General features: G+C 46.9%; 1 protein-coding gene across 3 annotated transcripts in view; it reads right to left on the reverse strand.

Annotated features, from left to right (window-relative positions):
- Positions 1 to 17,800, reverse strand: part of CALN1 (calneuron 1) — a 131,337-nt gene extending 113,537 nt beyond the window's left edge. For 2 of the 3 annotated variants that reach the window (XR_005102222.1, XM_037375129.1), the window contains exons 1-2: positions 16,088 to 17,435; positions 3,148 to 3,272 (exon numbers count right to left, since the gene is read on the reverse strand). Coding sequence is in view for 2 of the 3 variants with exons in the window: in XM_037375129.1 (XP_037231026.1) it covers positions 3,148 to 3,265 (118 nt within the window). In the remaining variant the exon portion in view is untranslated. Of the gene's footprint in view, positions 1 to 3,147; positions 3,273 to 16,087; positions 17,436 to 17,753 lie in introns of those variants that run through there. The other variant, XM_037375130.1, reaches the window with a different exon arrangement.
- Between the last annotated feature and the right edge of the window lie 5,529 nt (positions 17,801 to 23,329).

The following is a 23,329-nucleotide window of genomic DNA, read 5'->3' on the forward strand; positions in this document are numbered from 1 at the left end:
AGGCAGAGCAGCACCCTAAGCACAGTGCTCTGAACGGTGCTCAGATATTCTGGACTTCCCCCTTACATGAAATCAGAAATATTTTTCATGTCCTGATCTCTATATTATCCTTCACCCATCACCCACAGGCTGCAAACACAGAGTATTGGTCAGTATTCACTGCAGGGATGTGCAGGGGGAGGCATGCTGCTTTCCAGACAGGCTACACAGCTCCTTCGCCCTGCAGCATCCCAGAGTCCTCATTTGCAGAAACCCTTCCCAAAGTGAATGGTGCTGAGACATGAAATGCTAGACGTGGGGAAAAAAAAAAAATACTGCTGGAAAAAACCTGATAGATCAGGCACTTGTTGGAGCCTTAAGTGCAGAGGAGCATTATAGAAAATTCCCACCGACTTCCTCAGCTTCAAACCTTTAATAATTTAATATGTGTGACTGGAATTCCTCAATAGCCTGGAACTCCCTTGGGACCAAAATCTCATTGAAAAAGAAACCAAGACGAATTTGCCATTTCTTTCCCAGCCTGCAAGATTAAATGCAAATATGTTATTGGCATCAAGCTATCACAGCTTGATATATCCACAAAGCTCCCATACACTGACATTAACTTCTCAAGGAAGAACATTTTGTTACTCACCCTGAGATAGTTTATGCTTAAACAGAGAAAGGCTATTTCTGTTTTGGGTTTGGGCAGTGAACAGTGGTTCCTTCACCAGCTACCAGTGTACCCAGGCACTGATCTTGTATTAGTGACAAAACACAGTAAGACGGTGACTGCTGACCTAATAATACATATATAATTTCCAGTGGCTAGGCTGTACTCTGGTAGCTGGCACACAGAAAAGTATCTCCAGCTTCTTACGCTGCTCTGGCTTTAGCCAGAATCAATTTGGTACCACTCCCGTGTTTGCAGGTGGGAAAAAATGGCCTGAGGTTGACCTCTGCTAGGCTAAGAACTGGGGCATATCTGCATGGCAAAGATGCAAAGACCTCAAAAAATAGGTGTTTGTAAAGAAAAAGGCTGTCAGAAAATATATAACTAAATCCTAACAAGAAGCCTGTGCTTAGCAGCCAGAGAATAAATGGATGACTAGTTAATGAGTCCTGAGCGTTCTGAAGAACGAGGGGATACTCTTTGGGAACAGAGATGAATGAACTTTGCTGCTCTCCAATTCAATAGCACAGTCATAATGGAGCACCGACCACATTAAATGGATGCAGCGCTTGCATTAGCAGCGACTCGGCTACTGCCTTCTCAAAAGACGGCTCCTCTACACCTAATTCACTTCATTTGTTGTTAATTAATGGAGACGTTCCACAGTCTCTCCAGTGCTGGTTTCTCATGGGGCAGGCAGGTCTGGCCATGGGGCTGTGCTCTGCTGCCTCCCACAGCTGGTGCTCCCACCCCAGAGCCACCGGTGGGAAAGAGATGCCGAGAGGGCTCACCAAACCCACAGACTGCCCAAGCGTGGCTCGGGCTGGCAGCAGGGAGGCATGTGAAGGATGGAAATGAGGCTGGGCTTCCTGCCCATGTCCAGCCACAGACTATTTCCATGCAAACAGCAGGGGAACAAATCAAGGACAAGTTTCCCTTGTGTAATGGGATGGCCCTGACAGTAGGTTGCAGCCCTGATGCCACTTGAATCAGCTCTTGACAATTATCTGCAAATCTCAAAGGCAATTACAGCAGACATGCTCTAATCAGGGTAGGCATAGCAGAAAAACCCGTGTTCTCTGCATTTGAAACAAACCTCAAGACCTCATCCAACTTCTTCCTCTCTGCTCAGCCAACCCCTGCCGTCCTGAATAGGGACAACAGCTAAGCTTTACCTTGCAACATAACTTGCATCTAGAGGATGCACAGAAGCTAAGCCAGTTCTGCTCACCAATTTGAATCTTCAAGTGAAGCTCCTGTAACCCAGAAGAAGAGCCCAGAAGGTGCCTCTGCAGGCCTCAAGTTCCTGGGCTCTCAGCTAAGCTGCACTGAAAGTGGTTTCTTGTGTTGCATCTCTCACCCGAGCTGCTTTCACCACATATTCATTAGGAAGAAGAGAAGCAGTTACAAATACTCAGAAAACACTGCTTCTACTTAAGATAACACAAGGCTTGCAAAACTAAATCCAAAGGCTCTGAGTTGAAAAAGTCTTGAAAATGAAAGTCTGATTTACCGAAGCACAGGTGAAAAGGGGGAGGGTGAGCAGAAATGTTGGCCTTCTGTTTTGCCAAAACATCTCCAATCTGTCCTGGAAGGACCATTTCCACCTTGCACAGTTCCCTTGCTTGCTTCCTCATCAAGTTCTCCATTGAGACTACTGATTATGATCATGGCTTGTACCAAATGTCCACTGGGAAGCAAACCAAGAGCTTCAATTTTTTCCACAGCCCTCAAAGACCAGCTGTCAACAATATTAACTTTTGCTTAGAAATGACCCTGGTGAGCCACAAATTGCCCGTGAAAGAGACCTTCCCACCACGAACCAGACTGGGAGGCTACCTGGCCTCACATCCTGTCTGCAGGGCAGAAGGGATTAGCAGCAACCAGCTTCTAGGGAGGAAATTATGGGATCCTGCAGGCAGCAGATGCGGACAACCTTCCTGATAGCCTTTGCCAGCCTGAGGCCGGTCTGTGCTCTCAATCGCTGACCTGGAAAAGGGAGTTTTAAAGCTCTTTCTGGCTTCTTAAGTCACAAGCAACCTCCGTGCATCTTGTTATATTGAGACACAGAGAGAAGCCCCACATTTGAAAGGCCACAAAGCAAATGAGAAGACTTCCTAGGATGACAAGTTTCAGCTCTGCAGGTTCCCAGGAAGGGCTAAAGACTCCTTTATAAAAAGATATTAGCCTAACTTTTTCTCTTGCTAAGTTTTACCCATAAAAAGTAGCCTTACTCTTTCAAAAAGCTGCCTTATTTCTAGGCAGAAGGACAACATCTGAGGCTAAAATCAATCTACAGCTCTCAACATAACCTTGGTCAGGGACCTTTTCTTTGTCCCCGATCTTCTGAGCCATCTCACTTCTGACCTGCCATTTGCTCCTCGCTTCACGAGGAGAATACCTCTGGTTATTGCATGACAACGCTACAGCAAAGGTGAAAAAAAGCCTTTCCCCATTCCCAGCCCCCTTTGGAAAACCAGAATGACATCGCTCACCATCCAGTTCCTCCACCGAGATATTCGCTAGCTGTTCACTGTCGCTGCCAGCGGAGAGTGAGCGGTTCAGGTAGTTGCCTTTGTACAACAAGCCAGCTGTTACATGGTGGAATGGCATCTTCTCCCTGGGCACAAGAGAAAAGGGAAGAGAAAAGGTAATTTTAATTATTTGGTTTTGCTTTACTTGAACAGTACAATAGCTTGCCTTGAAAGAGTAGCTAGACGAAAGCACCCTACACCAGGGACGCGCACTGGAGCTGGGTGCATGACTGATGGATAGCAGATTATATTTAGTGTCTAAGACATGAGCTAAAGAAACAAACAAAAAAGCAGCAGCTTTTTCTTTATGCCGCACAAGAGCTAGCAGAGACAGAGCAGCAGTGCCTTAGGATAATAGGAGTCTCTAGAACTCATACTGTAGCTTTCAGCCTAGAGGTTTGTTATTTCATAGTAATTATATAGCGCATAGGGGTCACTGACATGCAATTAAAAAGTCATAGCATCCAGCAGCGTGGCTTTCAAAGCCATGCAACAGTCTGGATGCCATCTCTCAGGCCCTGCTCTGGAGCATCTCGACCTCAAAGGTGGTTCAGACCCGCGGCCCAGAGCATCTGCACTGAGCAACATGCACGTCACACCGATGCCTCGGCTCCAGACTTCGGTGGCCCTCGCTGAAAGAAGAAAATTCACATTCCAGCACGGCCCAACAAAGAACATTTTCATCTCACCAACTATGACAGCTAAGAAAAATACTGCTCAATGGGAGGCTGTAGCAGAAAAGTGTTTGCAAACTTAGCAGGTATAAACACCGCAGCCTAGTGAAGGGCAGCCATCTGCACAGACAAAAGTGGAAATTACTGTCAGCAGCACTTACACATTGATTTAGGATACACAAGAAAGAGGCAAGTTTGCCAAAGTCAATTGAAATATTAAGAGGAAGATTTGTCATACCCTTGGCTGGTTTCAATCAGCACAGCCCCATCATGGGCCTATTCCATTTTACACTGTACGTTTTCAGCAGATATAAATCAGCAGAGCCACCCAGACATCAGCCGAGGATCCGGCCCAGGGTCTCCACAGGCGTTGGAAGGTGGCCAGGACACCCTGGGTGGTATGGTTTGGAACGGACCATTAATACAAATTTATATGGCAACGTTGGCAGATTTCCCTCGCACCAGTGGGGGGACACAGACCCTTGGAAACAAACTCCAAGGGCACTCTCACTACCTTCACGCTGGGACATCAGCTTGCTTTGCCATACAGAGATAAGTGCCACCTACTGAATCGTTCTCCAGCCAACACTACAATTACAAGGATGATCTGGCTCTTACTCAGCCATATGTTCCTACCACAGTCAATAAAACAAATATATATATACCTATATATACATTAATTTTATAACAAATGCCTTCTTGCCTCACTGAGTTAGTAAAAGCTTTGATAGACTCACCAAGAGCAAACTAACCTCGAGACACAGGAAAGCAAAGAACAGCCATGAGGTTTCTCTTGCACTGCTTAGCATGTACCTAGAATTTCTCTCGCAGTAATTATGTAAATAAATCCTAACCATAATTTTAAGTATTTTTATTTGGGAGCCAGTTTCTTCAGCAGCACATTAGAAATTGTAAACAAGGTTTTCTTTTTCATTAAGCATATCTGTAATTTCCCACCACTTGCCAATTAATGTATTTCATTCTGATATATTGCTCACTCTGACATATTGCTCTGCTCTAAGACGGGAATTTTACCTACCCACAGGGAGACACCCAGGCGATGCCAGGTTTGGTACCGCTCTGGGTCCCAACAAGCAGGGCTGGAGAGACACGTCCAGCCCTTTGCACCATCCTCATTAGCTTCCAGTCCCATCACAAAGTATTCAGGCAGCAGTCAATCCGTGTTTTCTCTCAATAATCACAGGCCCAATGTAAAAGCAATTACACTGATTTTCAAAACCCTGTCAAATTAAAGAGATTTAAATCTAACACCTGCAGCAGCCCAGGCAGAGCTGCAGGGTGAGCTTGCACTGCACATGCAGCGTGCGATGAGCCCATGGGGCTGGGGGCTGATGCCAGCACCCACCTGCCCCGGCTCCTGGGCGAAGGCAGCTCAGCCCTCACACTCCCTGAGCTCACCCACGGTCGGAGTAGCTGCAAGCTGTGGATTTAGGTGGACTAAAACATTTCTGAAATTGTTTTCTGTGCCTTCATTTATACAATCATTTAAAAAAAAAAAAGGACAATGCATCTTCCCTGTGGGCTGAAGTGCTTAAAATCAGCTCCTACCTGTGATCCTGTAATGCATTTCAGTATTGGGGGGGGGGGGGGCATCCATAATATCCTACAGTGAGAGATCCTGGATTAAATTATACTTCCTGGGTGTATATATATTCTTTTTTTTTTTAATTTTTTTTAACTGCAATATTATTCAATGGAAACCATGCAGAGCTTCTGGAATTCAGCAGCTCTCAGCCTCCCTCCTAAGAAGAGATGCTCAAAACCAGACCAGCAGCAGCTCCAGCACCAGATGTCCAAACAAGGATGTGCAGCCACGCTTCAGGAGCGCTCAGCATCCTGCAGACGGGAGTCTGCTTTCAAAACCGAGCCTGCACGAGGGGCAGAAAATGGCAAAAATGGTCATTGCAAGGTGTGGCATGTAGGTGAGTTCATAAAGAAAAGCACCACACTTTGCAAAGTACCCTTTGCAAAGTACCCTATGTTGAAACGTATATAAGAGCTTAATCGAAATACTTAGGTGCCTGATGCCTGTCTGGGAAAAAGATCAGTCCAGGCTCATTTTTAATTTAGCCAAAATGTCTGTGTTAGAAACACAGTAACCTTAAGCTTGCTTGTGGCTGCTCCATCCAGTAGCAGCTGAGCCCCTGGGTAAACTCAAATCCTAAGTGAACCAGTGCTGATGGGCTCCATCCCACACCATGGTGATGCTCTGCCCAGGCATTCGCTCAGCAGCAGGTGCTGGTGCCAGAGCACAGGGTGCCGACAGCTTTCTGTCCCTTCATTGTGTTCAATTTGCAGCGATGTGCACCTGCCTCCTCCAGGTGGGAATGGGGAAGATGCCCTGGTCTTGCCCCATTTTACAGAGCTATACAACAAGCCTCCGAACAGGCAGCTATGCAGTGAGCTTTGCTCTCCATCTCTGAGCAGTTGAGACAGACACATTTTCTACTGAGCAACATGCAAACTGAAAGCAGTTTTCAAAGGCATAGTGGGATTTTGGAGCAATGAAATCTCCTTGAATAATATCATGAAAACATTGACATTTAACCAAAAAGCCCTCAAAGAACCCATAAACATGTATATGGAAATGTTACCATGGTACCTTGCCAAGGTTTCAGTCTCTGTGCCAAGCTCACCAGCAGGTTACATCCCCCGTAACGCCCGGCAGCAGCACTGCCAGCCTGGCTCTTTCCTTTCAGCACAACCACATTTGTGAAATTTATAAGATGTTCGTAAGCAATTTCCCGTCAGGAAAAAAAGGCAGTTACACGATGCTCACATGTCTACACTCACTCTGGTTTGCATTCTTCACCAGCTCTTGTGATATGTTTTCTAAAAAGGCTTGCAGACCCAATTGAAAATCCACATGACTATTAAACTGGAAGGTTTAGCTTAAATATCAGTCAAGAAGATAGAATCAGGATCAATATGCATTGATCCAGGATCTCCCTTGGTAGTTACCAATTTGGAAAAGCTTTCTTGCTAACCTTTCTCCTACGTGCCACACAAAATAATGCCCAGGAGTTGATCCTGGTTTTACAGCCTCAGGCACATAACAAACAACATCATCCGCACCGCCTGGCTGTTACACCTATACCGTGTATTGCCCTTCTCTACTCAGCTGTAATTTGGCTGCTGCCCAGCAGGTTGTACGTGACCTGGGCTAACAGGTCCCTGCCCTGGATGCTGACCAGCCCCGCAGCTACCACCCCACAGGCGCCCCACAGACCAGGCAGAAACGATGCTGGCGGGGAAACATGGGGAGACGGTAAAATTGAGATGTCCATCTCTCCCACAGATCTGGCTGGGGCTGAGTGGAGGGTTCAAGCTGATAATGGGGGAAAACACACATACATGGGTGGAAAAGCACACACATGCAGTACAACAGCGTAAGATTCATTTTCTTAGGAAACTCGGCTAAAAAAATACAGGAAAACATAGAAAAATCCATAAAGCAACCAGATGGTAAGGAAACTGGAACAGTAGCTGTAAAGTCCCCCAGCTCACTCTAAAACCCTTTAAAAATTCATCAAATGAAGTAATGGTGTTAAAGATGCTTGTCCCTGGGCAGATCAACATTACAACATCTAAGACAAATAAGAGCAACAACTTCTGAAAAAATTATCTCTTTTTCCCCAGAGCTGAACAATTCCCATTATCTTTTCAGGTAGGCTGTGTAATATCTAGCTCGATCCAAAGGGAAGAGCAGAGCAAATAGACCCTGAATATCACCTGGGAAATTCCTGGGCTATTTGATCCTCCACACTCTGGCCATGACGCATCAGTCAGGGGACACAACCAACTTTCCCAAGAGTCTTCATTGCTATTCTGGTACATTTTCCTTTCATCGCTGTCCATGCACTAGTCCCTGCCCTCTCTCCCAGGGAGGCAGGAACAGCTGAGGGTCGTGGTTAGCTCGTGCTCTCTGGCATGGGAGTGACTGAGCTGGACTAAATCCCCATCTCTGCGTTTGCAGTTGGTAGAGTTAAGGGGAGACAAGTCAAGTGTTTTGTTGCAGACATGTGGCTTTGGGAAAATCCTGCTGCTAGGAAGAGCACTAAGTCACTTTGTCCCTTATCACCTGCATTCCCTGTTGCTAACAATAGCTTTAAAGATCTTTTTTTAAATTTATTTTGTGCAAAAGTTTGGCATCTCAAATGCAGTATGAGCCCAAGCATCAAAGGGAAGTCTGAAGGGCCCAAAGAGTCTCATTTTGGCATCAGGAGCAGCTCTGAGATGAAGGGGAGCACATTCAGGGCTCTGTAATGAGGTGTGAAGATTTAAGCTGCTGCAATAAAATACAGGAGCCTCGTTTAATCAATCTCAGCTCAGGTGCGTAAAAAGACACAGGAATGGGAGTGTGCTCAGGCAGATGGCTCTTTCTGTAGCTACAAAACCAACGTAAGTGGGTCTTGGAAGGGCGCCTTGGGGCTGAGAAAAATCAGTGCTGGTGGATAAGCAGCCTTAAAAGAAAGCCCTAAAATAGCCCCTCCCAGACAGGAAAATCTTTGAGGAAGTTTGTGTTTTCTGACTATTGATACCAATATAGCCAAATCCCCCAAAACACATGGAAAGGTGCATTTGGGCTATATATAAGCAGATCTATTGCAGGAAGGGAAAGACAAGAGCCTCCCTGCTCCCAGTCCCCTGCTGCAGCCTGCACAGAGCAGTAAACACACCGGACCATTTCTTGAAGCCAAATTTCCTCAGACTGTAATGCAAAGTCATTGGGCTGTGAGTGCAAGTGAGCCCTAAAGCTTCCTCTGAGAGTTTTTCTTTTACTTCTGGAAAACAGGAGTGCTCCGACTTTCTGGGAAGAGGGCTACTTATCAGAAGCCAGACCCAGCACTGACACACATGATACTTTCAGCAAATTAATCCATCCAGATTATACCTTTTACAAGGCCATATGGACTGCAAACATGCGACCTGAATCCTCAGTGTACACACATGCATGTGAGATTCATTCAGCTACACATTTGTTGGTGGTCATACAGGTACGGACTAAAAGTGGTGCTCAGGGACCACTTTCTGCCCTGACCCTCCACACCCACATGTTGCCCTCATCCTTACCACACCATACATGGCATTCCTGCTCAAAGTGATTATTTATTGACATAACCTTAAGAAAATATCCCCATATTTCGGACAATGACCAAGAAAACGGAGATCTCCTTCCTGGTAGGATGCTGGGTTGGGATACTAGTAATAAAGTTCCCCATGGTGATCAGTGGGTAAAAGGACTTTACAAACTTTAGACCATTTTGAGCACTCAAGGATGTAACTGGGAAAAAAGTCCTATGAAATGCAGAAAACAAGATCTGAGTGACAAGCCTAGTGGATGTAGTGCCACAGAGGCACTTCATGAGCAACAAACTTCCAGGTTTGAGGACTACAAAGTGATAGGAGCTTCAGATGGTTTTGTGCTGCTTTTTTCCCCACCTTCTCCAGAAAATTTTAAATTAAAAAGAAGATGAAGGTCACTTTAAAATACATCACATTGCTAAACAACTGATGCTTCACAGCTGCCTTTGAATTCTGCATGGCAGAAAGGAAGAGCTGAGTATGCCAGGTCAAGTATAAAATATACTAATTCCTTTCTGAAAGCTGAACATGTGAGAACACAGTGGGACAGTTTTGAACCCAAAAGTTGTTTGTTATTTTTTAACTATGGCCTCGGCTGATCCCCAGCTTAAACTGCCGGGGGGACTGCAATGACTCAATAGCTCTGTATCTCCAGGGCAAGCACATCACACACTAAGGGGATAAAAACCCCTTTCCACTCCCAAACAGCCTTAAACCTGCATAATTTTAAGGAACCATCACAACTGACTCACCAGCATCTCCTCCATTCACCCAAGCTCCTCTTAGCCCCCAAACTCATCCTCGCCTTTCGCAGCCAGCAATCCCAAGCTATATTTCTGCCCTCCCCTTTCTGCCACTGAGCCACTTTCCGCTGCTGCGGGGGTGGAGTTTAGCCAGGGTCAGTTAAAAATTTCCAACTTCATATAAACTACAGTTGTTTTTGAAAGCTTCTGAGCTGATATTAAAAAGTAAAAGAAAAGCCAACAACACAACAAAAATCTCTGAACCTTCTTCTCTTCTCCCCTCTAGTAATTCACCTGGAAACATGAAAAAATCCACTTGAAAACAGATCTTTTATCTCTGGGAAGGCTGCTGCATGCATGCACCAGCCTCCTGTTCCCTCCTATGGTTTCAGCTCCTCTACAAGACAACAGGACACATGGTGTGCATCATCCAGGCGCTTCCATGAAAAGACTGTTTGAGAACATGGGAAGAGTTTATGAAAGGAAAAAAATGCAGGCTACTAAAAAGCTCTAAAATCTCAAGGCAAAGGGCTTCTATGGTGGGAAGCTGAAGGCTATAAACATGCAAATTGGAAATTAAGCAAGAGTTTTTAATGGTGAAGGTGATTAACCACTGGAACAAACTATCAGAACAAGTGACACGTTGCTGTCTCCCTGACAAGACCAGATGCCTTGCTGGAGGACACGCTTTAGCCAAGCACGAGCTGCCGAGCTCAGTGCTGGAGTTAACGGGGTGAAAGCTGATGGCTTGTGATATATTGTTTTCTAGATTAGATGCTCTGACACTCCTCCTGGGCTTTAAAAACCAGGAGTCTGTGAAGACACTCAGAGGGGCTGGGCAGCATCAGTGCTGAGATGAGATCACGTGCAGCTGATAGACCTGCAGCTCCCTCGGCACTGTCCCAGGCACCTTCCACCTCACCTTCATTTCATTTTTTCCCTCCAAATCTGCCCCTTTAATACTGCCAAGGGGAGCAATGACCACCCTGTGCCTACCCCCAGGGGCTCCTGGCAAGGTGTAGTGGGGTCTCCCCCTGCCCCTGCAGGCAACCGCTCCCTCAGCGCTCAGGAGATGGGGGTACCACAAAGCCAACACCAAGCACATTCAGCTGAGCACACATCGCTGCCTGCTGGTGCAGGAGAGGCTTTGTACCATCATCTGCATCTGCTCAGAGCGTTACACCAACCCCCTCAACAGTCCTTGCTCTTCAAATATTTCTTTTTCTGCAACATTTATCTTATCTTTTTCTAAGTAGGAGAACACAAGATAATACTGAACTAACTGATGGCATAGGGTAACGAGGTCCTTGTTGGCAGTAGCAGAAAAAGTATCACAGAGCTTTTAGCTGAGATGAAGGGAATGTCAAAACAGCAAGGAAATGTCACTTGTGCATCTTCATCCCCCCCCCGCCGTGATGCATTTCTAACATCTTTCCCATCTTTCCCTGTTCTGTTGAACTCTTTTCTCCTCCACGCACAACTGTTGAGTGTTTGCTTATTGAGAGTGTCTTGAGGACAGTTTTCTGAGTGTGCTTCTGTTCATTTACTCATGTCCAGTTGCCTTCACTTCACAGGCATAAATCAGACATGAAGACATTATTAGCAGTGATTCCTGGCACCCCCAGCACACTGAGCAAGCATCCTATTTAAGAAAACAATATACAATGGATTATTCATAACAGACCGAGTGCGTCACAGATGAGTAATTATAAACATGAAATATATCAATAATGACAATTTTTAAAGCAGATTTAACAAAGTAACACACTACAAATAGCCTGTTGGTTCATTATCTATTATTAATGAAATGCCAAAACATTTAGTTTTTTTAACAGGGCAATTAATTACTCCCAATAAATACAACTTATGCCAGGCCTCATCTTTAAAGGAGTTTGTTGGACATCTGGTGAGGGTTATTTTTTAAAAACAATAGCTGACGGTTCCTACAGAAAGTTCCCTAGGAGCTATGAGGATTGGAGCCATCAATATATATAAATGAGCCAGAAGGTAATTAAAGAGGCAAGGGTAACCATAACACTGGAATAATTTTCACATAAATTGAGGTGAATCATAGTATAAGATTCAAACCAAGATACACTCCAAGGATTTGCCCACTGCAAACGTTCAGGGCTGTTAGTTTTCTTGGGAAAGTGTCTTCATACACATACTATGGTCCAGCTTTGAAAGAGGATCCAGATTTAAAGAGGATCCAAGTCTGCTTGCTGGGAGAGAGCCAGCAGACCCAAATGACCTGCCCCAATAAGAAGTTTCCAGAATGACCAGGCTAGTTATTAACTACTATTAAGCTAGAAACAGGCCATGGTGAGCCAGGGTTCAGAGACCATTGTGCTCATGGCACCACTTCATGCAAAAAAACAGAAATACCAGCTGCCCTTGGACGCTGGACTTGCAGCCCTACTGCAGAAGGTGGCCAGGGCATCCACCAGACAGCGCATTGTCCACCCAGAGCAGCTGTTTAACACCCAACACTACGCTATTTAGCTGTTTATGAGAAGAACAAATAGGTAGATCCCAAACCTGCCATGACCCCTCCACGTGCACAGTGGTGGGCAGGCACGGACCTCCTCCAAGGGGTAAGCCCTGGAGCTCAGATGCCGCAGAGCGCTGAAGCACTCCCTGGGCTCAGCGGGATCTGAGCACATGCTGACGCACCCCAGCATCCAAGACCTTAATTCACAAGAAACCAGATCCTATCAGAGAGCTGAGCTGCCTTGAGAAAGCCTGCGCTTCTTTCTCCGTGAGCTACTGGTCTTTGGAAGATTATAGTAAAGCTGTTCCAAGAAACCAAAATGATCATTTCCTGCTGGAGCACAGCGCTTAGCTCTTGGGGTGGCACAAATTACAGCATCCTTATTTTTATTTCAGTATTTATTTGAAGGAAATGTACAACAGAAATCTGATGCTGGCTGTATTTTAAACCCACGAGCACTCTGTAAACAAGCTAGACCCAGAGAGATTTGCATGTTTCTTCTTGAAACATAAGGAGAACCAGCGAGACTGAATAATTGAAAACAGTTATGGAGACTTCATTTTCTTGTTTTTCCTGGGATTTGCTCTTGGGCTGGCTGCTCCCAACCTTAATACCTGGCAGGGATGATCAACTATTTGGAATCTCATTTGCATAATAGTTGATGTGCCAACAGCTCTCCATGGGGAAATCACTGCCCTGGCAGAGGTCAACAATATGCAGAAAAAATTAGTGTACAGAGGACGTTTTTCTTAAATGCAGTTTTTAAAAGGGGTCAGAGCAGAGTATCTAAGATCAAGGATGAATACACAAATAGATCATCACTGTAACATCCTTAGTAGCCTCTAGATATGTCCTCAAACCCTTTTGAGAAGCCTGCCGATTAGCAACACAAACATGTCTGGGTCTTCAAATGCATGCCCATGGGGCACGCTTGCCTGGGGGTGGGGAGCTGCAAGGGGGCACTGCGATGATGGGAGGCAATGGCAAAACTCCAGTTACCTTCACTGGGACAGGTTGCAAGCATCAGCAGTGCTCATCCAAGCCACCGGGCTATTTACTTAGCTGTTTGCCTAAGGCTTTGAAGGATTGGGTAACCCTTCAAAATGATTGTTGTATCTATGCAAACAGCTATGGTCCTGCAAACAGAGGAGAATAAAGAAAACCTTATTAAAGTGGATCAGTCCCGGTGCAGGCACCAGCTTGCTGCAACTCATTAACTTCAGTGAGGCTCTGCCCCACTGACCTGTTTGCAGAATCAGGCCCCAGGCAGGAAGCGAATACAAATGCAAAGAGAATTTAGGTTAGGAAGGAATTAAGCCAAACTAGAATTTGTGCAGGGTATCAGTGGCGGCCGTCCCCTCGACTGAACAACCTTCCAGCATCTTAGGCTTGCTCACATTATTGTTTAACGTGCCAGGATAAAAAGATCCTAAGGAAACTATCTGCAGGCAGATGCTCTCTCTGCGCACACGTGCCCACTGCACTGTCACCTGTGTCATCCCGCGCAAGCATCCTCCAGGACACTAAGTGACCGCAGGCAAACCCAGTATCTGCTTATGCCCTATTCAAAGGTGAAGCAGCCAGATTTTGACCCTTGCTGCATTTGTAAATATCCAAAACCCTTCTGCAGACACCATGAGGAAGAACTTCAATAAACACGCATGATGATGATGGAAATACAGGAGGGTAAGGGAAAGGGACAGCTCAGAGAGCCCCAAACCACTCCAGCAAGCTCCTCCGAGCTGGGCATCGGTTCATAGCTGGGGGTTCAGAGACAGCCTCAGCACCCCACTTTGCAATGCCTGCACCCCAGGAGGTACCCACCGAAGCTGCAGAGATGCCAACACAGTGGGGTATGGCTACAGGCAACGAACAGCATGCATCTGAAACCACCATCCGGGTTAAATGGCTCGATAATGTATGAAAAAGGGAGGTAAATACTGCCTGAAAGCTTCAGCTATGAACAGACTTAATGACAGCATGCAGTGTAGATATTTAAGGTTTTCTTTTATCATGCTGTAAAAATGTATATACAGTTTTGCCCAGTAAGCCTCCACAAGCAGACGTTAAGTTCAAGGAATGAGAGGGCAGTTTTACAACCACCCACTGAATTTCTATACATTTTCCATGTCCTGCCCATGGACTTCAGGTTCAACAGACTGAACCTGCGCTGTGGCTTTAAATACCACTGCTTAATGTCTTTATTCTGAGAAGCATTTTCACATTTCAGTGCTTTTATCAAAGTAGACTGCATTTAATTAAAAGCAGACCTATAAAACAGTTTGGTTCTATTGCCCTCTTTCCATGATAGCCCAAGTACTATTGCATAATACCCAGTATTTACTTTAGTTTTTTGCTTACACTTTTAACGCTAACCACATTCGCAGGTTAAAAATACAGTTAAAGCCTACCCAGCCGTATTAGTTCCCCCAGTTAACAGCTGAGCTAACTAATATATCTTTAGCTGTGGACCGTATAAAACTGAATAAAACTGACTTGGTATTGTTTACAGGGCTCATAAAAAAATCATTTCAGTTTACCTGGCTAACATGAATGCTCTCAGACCCATTTGACATTCCCAACATATTCTGAAAAGGTACCGCCTGTTTCATTTTACATCTCCTGATAAATTGCCTGCCATATTTCATGCTGAATCAATAAAGTTATATGTGCACAAATCGACTAAAATGATGTTTGCTGGTATTTCTAATACAAGTAGTTTCTCAATGGATATTTTGTTCAGTTTATGATAACTCTGGAAGATAAAACATGCATAGTACTATCATCTCACTATTGGTCAAGCAATTATTTTGCTTAGAAATTAGGTCATTTAAAGAAAAATAAAACAAGAGGACTTGCATTGCATTGTAACTTACAGGGGAAGGTTTTCTGGAGGCTGTGTGAGATGCATGGGACCAGCCATTTAAATGTACCAAGACTGGGCTGGGATTTAGTCTGTTGAAGGAAAGCCTGGACAAGTGGCCACAAAAATGTTGTTTATATATCCATCTACATTTATACATACCCATATATCTTGATATGGTAGGAATAAGCTGCATCAGCATAATCCTCAAGCACATTATGATTGGACAAAAACTGCATGATAATGAAGACAGGGAGAGTGTGAGTATGGAGAGAGGAGGTACAGCCCTGTCTCCTCATGCAGCTCAGACAGACAGGAAAGGAAGGAGATTTTGTTTAAATTAGCATTTGTGCAAACTATTTCTCTTTAAGTGCTTGGGGCTGGATTTTTGTTTTTTGGGGTTTTTATGCAAGACAAGTTTTGCCCAGGGATTCAATAGCAGGGAGATGCATGCAAAGTCTTTTTGTTTACTGATTAAATCCATCAGTTTGCAGGATCGGGCCCTGGCCTGATCCTGCCCCACTGAAAAGTTAAGGGAAGGTATTGTAAGAATCAGAGGAGGTCTACACACTACCGAAGAGTACAGGAGCCAAAGCCAGGTCCTGCAGGATGGAGACCTCCCCACGGAGACCCCTGCAGTTCTGACACTACCTAGAAGTTTCACCCGGTGCAGGGTTTGGCCCAGGTCTCCCACGCTCGCCATCCCTCACTGCCCGATCGGCATTCTGCCTGGAGATACGCAAAACCCTTGCCAGAGCCAGGGCAGAGCATTTATCTACAGGTGCAGTGCAGAGAGGCTCTATCTACAGGTAGAGCGCATACCGTGAGGAAACCGCTGAGCACCCACAAAGACTCTGAAAACTGAAAAGACGAAGCTTCCCCTACCAACCCTTTCCAGAAATAAACAGTCACACCGCCACACATGCATGCCAGCGGGGAAAGGGCACGTGCAAAGACCCTCTCCCTCCCCCAAAGAAGCCAGCTGGAATATTCCTTGTTAAAAAATGGCATTGGGAGCTCTTACCTGGCAAAATTTGTATTCCCAGCTACCAGCACGCCTACAGCACCAGGCTCTCATGGGGCATCGCGCGAGGGTGCAATGGCAGATTGGTGCAGGTCATGGAAGTTTACAGCCAGAAGCAAGAAAACCCAAAAACCAAAAACCCAAAACAAAACAAAAAAAATCCCCCAAAAGCCACAACATGACCCAAATGATATCCCTGCAACGGTTGTCTCGTTACAAGCAAGATGAGATGAAGGAGGGGTTTTTACTTGCTCTGAGGCATCATATGGAGCTTAATCACAGGCAGTTACGTATATGGTTCTTTTGGCCTTCAATCAAGTGTGTCATTTCGGTGGCAGCTGCCTACGTGATGTAAGCAACCTGGGTGATCCAGTCCTTTGCCAATCACGGCCTTGTGCAGCTATTTTACAGCTGAACAATGGGGAAATCTGATTTCCCAGGCAATGAGGAGATCCTCTTGTAGTCCAGCAAGCACATCGAGCGAGACAGGATCACGCACCTCTCCTCCGGCGGAGTTACAGGCAGCCACAGCCTGGCCAGAGCTCAGCGAGCCGCTCCCGCAGCCGATCTCGTCCCGCTATCATTTCCCAGCGGAGCCCGTCTGTATCCTGACGACTTTCAACACACTCCAAAAGCCACCGAGAGCCGAGACAAGCTTGCAAGGCGCCCAGTGAATTAGCGCGACACAGCGTGGCGTGTACTAAGGGGGATGCAGCTGCTACATGGAAAACAGTCAAACTTGGTGGGTGGAAAAGGTCTGAGCTGCTGGTGAGTAACAGGAGAAACAGCTCACACTCAGGACACCAGCAAAGCACGGCAACTCAGCCCTCCTTAATGCATTCCTTTTGCAGTTCGAGTGGGTAAATCAGGAGGCAATCACTGCAAATCATGTATTAAATCTGGTGATTGAAATTATATCTGAAATAAAACGAGGCTGGGCTGAATACATTAAAGCTATTAGTAGGCATCTGGGCGACAGGCAGGACTCTCTTTGGGAGTCTTTTGGTTGCCGACAGCGGCATCAGGAGGTGTTTGGGGCCAAATTCCTCTGTCGTGTATATTTGTTGATTTTGACAGGTTCATTAAGACCCATCTATTCAAACAGATGGCGGCTGCTCCCTCTGCTCTGGGATCTTCGTTCTTATCTAACTCCACAAGAGCAGGACACCGCATAGATACCGAGTGCTTATTACATCATCCACGGTAGGAGCGAGGAGAGGGCCCAGAAATTAAGAAAAAGGCTTTCTGGGTGGCAGAAGTGATGTTACACTGCTCCATGGCAACTTGCGTGCCCCTCTCCACAAACACGCGTGTGTGTGCCCACGACCGCACGCAGCCCAAGAGGGGGGGAACCCACCCGTGACCAAACCACACGAGTGGGGGGACGGGGCACTCCCGCGAGCGAGCCGGGGGGGGACGGAGGGGATAAGCATCTACACTCGCAGGTCCCCCCCGCCGCCGCCAACCCCGAACCCCGCTGTACCCCACGGGGGACCGCTCCGCCGCCGCCCCGTCTAAGCAAGCCGGGAGGGAGGGACCAGCCCCCGCTCCGGCCAACAGGTCGGTTCCCCGTGGGGCACCGGCTGCCCCCCCGCTTGCCCGGGGGGGTGGGGGTGGGCAGCCAGTGCTCCCCATCCTTCGCCGGGGTCTCACCTTCTCGACTCACCTCTCCACCAGCCGGCTTCTCCGCCACAGGTTTGCTCGGCTCCTCTTCCCTCCCCCCCACCCCCCACCCCCCCCCTCCAGATCGCTCCTGGCCGAGTTATTCAAAGGAGGATGGAGGGAGGAGGCAGAGAGGGATCTGGGCGGTGAGGATGGCGAAGGAAAAAAAAAAAAAAAAAAAAGACAATCAAATAAAAAAATGCAAAGGAAAAAAAAAAACCGGGATAAACCCGGAGACTGCTGAGGAGGATGCGAGTGCGGGGCGGCGCGGCAGCGCGCTGCGGCTCAGCGCCCCATGGCCCCGCAGCCCCAGCGCCGCGCTCCCCCGGAGCCCCCGGCCAGGGCGGCGGCGCAGCGCCCGCCCGGGGAACACCCTCCGCCGCAGCCCACCTTGCGGCAGGCCCCCGCTAACCCCTTCCTCGCCGGCACCTCGGTGCCAGCCACCCGATCGTGTGGTGGTCGCCGTCTGCCCCTTCCCCAGAGCCCGCGGGATGCTGCGCGCAGGGGAGAGGGGCCAGCCCCCGGCGGCTCCATCCTCCGCGGCTCCCACCGCCTGTCTTTCCTCCCTCCCGGAGGCAGCTGGGAAAGAGCACGACCCCGAAACAGTCCACGACGGGAAAGGAATCACTAATATGGGGCTGACCCCCTTGGAAAGTTGACTTCCCCAACCTTCTCCAGGTTTTCTTTTTACCATGGAGGGAGGGGGTAAGGTGCCGGTTCTTTTTTCGGAAACAGCAATGGAGGAGAAGAAACCATGTCTGCACGTGTCTCTGGTGCTCCTGTCTGCACAGAGGTGTGCATCTCCCCGAACCCCGGGTCCCAGCCCAGCCGGCCCGAGTGCCCTCTGTTTGATGCTGGGGAGCACGGAGGAGCAGAGCAGGTGGCTACAAAAATCCCTGATGCTGACAGCCAGGTCCTGACTTCTTCAGAGCAAACAAGCAAGTGCTTGATGGAGTGCAGTTCTCCCGACTTGCTGAGCATCTCCTCAGGTTTCTCAGCTGAGCTAAAATCACCGCAGATCAACCAGGCGACACCTTTCTTTATTGTGGTCATCTTCAGTGGGCTACCAGAGCATGGTGGAGCTTCTTGTCTTCCCAGTTCCCTGAGGGCACCAGGTGCACAGGGGCTTTGGATCCTGCCCAGGGTTGGCAAAGCCACTGGAAAAGCTGTACCTGGGGAAAGCTGGGCTGGTGTGTGCTCCCAGTGGGGTGAAATTTAGCTAAAGATGGTTTAGTCTAAGTATATAGAAAGGTGTTCTGATGGTGAACACAGCTGACTTCAGAAGAGTCTCTAATGGGAACCCAACACTCAACTAAAGCTGCTGTGGCTGGATCTGGAAAGCAGCCTGGAGAGCTACCCTGCATCTACAGCAACACTCCCACAGCCGTGTAAGCGCTGAACAAAGCCTTCAGAGTAAGCGTCGGCTTTATGGTTCAAAGGTGTTTCGCTCACATCCTGTCTGGGTTGTACTTTTCTGATGTAAAAATCCTTCCCGGCTCCTTCCTTTCAGCCTCGTGGGTCACACCATTCCCCATGCTGGGATTTCACCATCAGAAGGAACGTGATCACCAGCTCAGAAACCATGAGCAGAGGGATTTTTGCTTCCTTTGCTCCCTGTGCAAACTAGAAATCCCTTCTCCATTGGTAGTAAACTATTTCTGCTTCACCAGCTCAGCCGTCCTGCCCGCAGATGGGCTTTCTGCATCCCACTGCCCCTGTGCCTGCATGCTTTCCTGCCCACCAGGGCCTGGATGGAGGTGCAGGAATTTAGCCGTGGTCCAAGTTCCTTATAAACCATCAGAGCTGTGCAACATCCTGCAATGTTACCATTTTTATCAAGTTATTGGCATTCCTATGTCCAGTGAAAAGATAATTCCTGCTCCAGCAATGTTTTCCTCGGTACCATCTGTGGAAGGTGAATGATGGGACCAAACGCTATTTCAACAAGGTGAGACTCAGATCAATCTCTTCACGTCATTTTACTTCTCATTTCTTTTTTTCTTGCTCCATAAGGAAACTTTCACCTGTGACTCCCTTAGCCTCATCTGGGCTGCTTACATGAGTAAAGTGGGGGCAAAGCCCCTCATTTGCAGAACATTATTCCCTGCCTTTAGCTAATTTCCTTTCCCTCCGCTCTGGAAGATATTAGACAAAAAGGTTCCAACCTTCATGGCTGAAAACAGTAGCTGGAAAATCCATTAGGCTTATATATTTGTTATTAAAGATTGTTAAAGGACCAAGTTCTCATTAATCCTTAAGTACATCCAGAATATCTCCAGACTTGTGTCCACGTAAACAAGACCAGGCAGCAGCCGTTTTCTCTTTTTCTTTGTTAAAATACAGAGCTGATGGCGTCAAACCCTCTGTTTTTTGAGAAGATCTCCTGGGTAGCAAAGCAGCTCCTGTGGCTGGGGAGCAGTGATGGGAGGACGTGCTCTCCGGAGGGAGAGGGCCACCTCCAAAATCAGCACCGTGACATTTGCATTATGCTCATGAAAATGATATGGCGAGAGACAGTATAATACTAATGTGACAAAGCAACGCACCGAAAAATTATGCGAGGCAGGGACAGTTGTTGTCAGAGACCTGCCTGGCTGCCTGTTGGGGACCAGTGATCGTTGTCACTGTCAGTGCTGAGCTGTCACTCTAATATCAAGTGGGTTATTGCTTGATGTAATTTGCTATCAAGCTGTTGTACACCAGTCAGACTGATTACATTTGGGTACCACCCAGCTTGTAGGGAGATGCTCAGCAAACCCACAGCCGCATAGGCAGGGCGAGGTCTCCATTTCTGCTTGGGTGCCTTTTTTGAGACCAAGGAAAGCGGTGGCTGAAGCGTCAGGTGAGCGCACGATAGATAGGACAGCAATAAATGCAGCGTCCAAGGGGAGGCAGGGCAAGCCGGTGTATGATTTTAGAAAAGGCTGGTGTCTTAAAAACATCCTTCGCAATATCTAGACGTAAGGCCTGTAGGGTCAGACTGAGAGTTCCCTCAGATAAGAAAGCCTTCTACCAAAATTAAATAGTTTTTTCTCAGTTAGGGATGACTCACTGAAATTAAAACTCAGAGAGGTCTGTAAGGCCCATCGAAGTGAGGATATCTGTAACTGTTCCCCACAGTGTAAGGGAGGGGGTTTCTGTCCAGTCCAATTTTAAATGTCCCGAGAAATACACATTTGACCGCTCCCTGGGGAGGGTTCAGTAACATTTTGCAGTCTAATGGGTCTCACGAGTGGGATAAGCTTTTCAACTTTCAGCCTACATTTTTGCATTGCTTAATTTCATCCCATTATTTCTGATGAAACACTTTGTGGAAAGTGTACAATTGCTCCCTAGCCTGGATTTTCATTTTTTAATGATGGTTAATTATTCCAGGGGAAACTTTTATTTTTACTTTTTATTCATCTTGCTTCTGCACTGGATGCTTCATTCTGAAGTTTAATTAGCGCATTTCAGAACTAAGTATCTAGATTAAATCATTTCTGAGCGAGCTCCACTCCAGGATTTATGATGGTTGTGCACAGCCTTTATTGTACCTGCCAACGCAGGGAACCGGTTCATTGATTGATGGGTTATCTGGGCCGGGAGCGAGCCAGCCGGGTACCGCAACTGGCTCGTGGAAGGGATCTCGCCGCCACCTGGCCCGGTGCTGCTGCCCTTCCTCCCTGCACGACAGCGAAGAGGATGGATGAAGGTGCAGATGATGATGGGTAGAAAGGGGCAGCCTCCAGCTCCTTCAAACCCCAGTGAGGGTATTCCACACCACAACAGCAGGTCTGGGATGCAGCAGCACCAGCAGATTCGCGTCTCCAGCCCTACCATCTGCTTGGACCCAAGATTTCATTTCAGCCTATTAGAGAGATTGGGGCTGGCTGCAAACATCAGATGTAGGCATAGGTTTGGCACCAGTCCATCCCCTTTCCTGCTGCCTCAAACGCCAAGATTTTGATTCAAGCTCATCTGCAAATGCTAAAAAAACTTCAGTTTTGCAACACAGTCCACCCTAGCAGAGCTCATCACAAAATGAGACCTTCAGAGAGGAAAAAAAAAAAAAAGCAAACCAAGAACTCCTTTTAATTACATTATCTCAACAAACTAAAGCTATAGACAAATGCTATTACACCCAGGAAAATCTGCTTGCTCCCAGCCGAGAGTACCAAACACTTGTGGCTAAGCCAGGGCCAGAAGAACACGCTGTTAAGACAAATGTATGCTTACACGCTTTCCTGTAAGAAAGCTTGACATCCAGTGAGCTAGTGCAAGGGGGTTTATCTACACAAGAAAAAAAAATAAAAATCAACAGAAATGCCCATGTGCAAGAGAAAAAGCACCTCCTGTTCATGCCGCTGAGCAGACTGGTTTTACTCTTATTATTTATACAGAGCAGCTCTGGCACACTGTGTAATAAAAATGGATAAGGTTTCAGCCCTTCGCTAGCCCACAAAAATAAGATGACTGTCTGCGCAGGCACCGTGGGGCAAACAGCCCCAAACCAAACCCAGAAAACTCACAATGAATTTCAGCAGGGAGGGTTTGGGGGGGGGGGGTTTGTTTTGTTTTGCTCTTAGAAAGATAGCCCTGTAATTTAGTGACTCATACGTTCTACATCCTTTGTTGCTTTTCATTTTCAACATCTTTAAGCTGTTTGTGGAGAACGCGCTTATTTTTAGACTTCCCATCAGTGAGCAACATTTTAGCTGGTTCAAAGGGGAAAAGCTCCATTGAGACTTTTGTGTCTGGGGTGTTAACAGGCAGATTTCCTGACGGGGAGATATTTTCTTCCTTTTCCTTACTTCCTCATCTCAACTCAGGATCTGGGCAGTAATTTCGGGGCACACCAAGAAGGGCTGTGCCCTGAGCCGCAAGTGGGGTCTCTGGGGGATGCACCAAGGCCTGACCTGATGGATGGAGGAGGATGGCTGCAAGCCCAAGCAGACACATGTTGGGGCATGAAGAACAAACAGGGGCCCCAGGATCACTAATCATCTTCCTCCCTTCTCATCAAAACCGCAAATCTCTAGCATTGCCCCAGAAAGGCTCAGTACCACAGAGCACGTGTTCAGCAGGTAGGGCAAAGGGGGAGAGCATGCCGCAGCCAAGCACCGCCCACATTTCTCAATGCTGGGACAAAAATCTGAGGGGTATTTGAGGTACCTTGGAGTACTCAATTTTTAAAAAGCAGTGTTTTTCTTTGGAAAATAAACAAAATATCTAATTTTCTCCAGAAAATTGACTTTGCAAAACACAAAATGGTTTTTGAATCGGTTAATAGATTTGGGGTTGGGTTTGCTTTAGTTGTAAGGTCTAACACCTCCTTCCAATTTGCAGTTCAAAATTCTTTTGGGGAGCTTTAAAAATAAAATTTTTAAGGAAAGGAAATTTCAAAATGAAAATTGGCTGTGTAGCTCTCAAAGCCAGGGATTTCATTTAAAAAAAAAATAAAGTCCAATCCTGTCTGCTGCTTTTTTTTTTTTTAATTTTAATTAAGTCAATCAACAACAGAAAGGCCTCCAAATGAAAACCACACAGGCACCAAACATCTCTGAGCCTCCAGATGTGCATTCCTCCACCTTCCCCTGG

The sequence above is a fragment of the Falco rusticolus genome, chromosome 1 (assembly GCF_015220075.1).
Source record: "Falco rusticolus isolate bFalRus1 chromosome 1, bFalRus1.pri, whole genome shotgun sequence".
Lineage (NCBI taxonomy): Eukaryota > Metazoa > Chordata > Aves > Falconiformes > Falconidae > Falco > Falco rusticolus.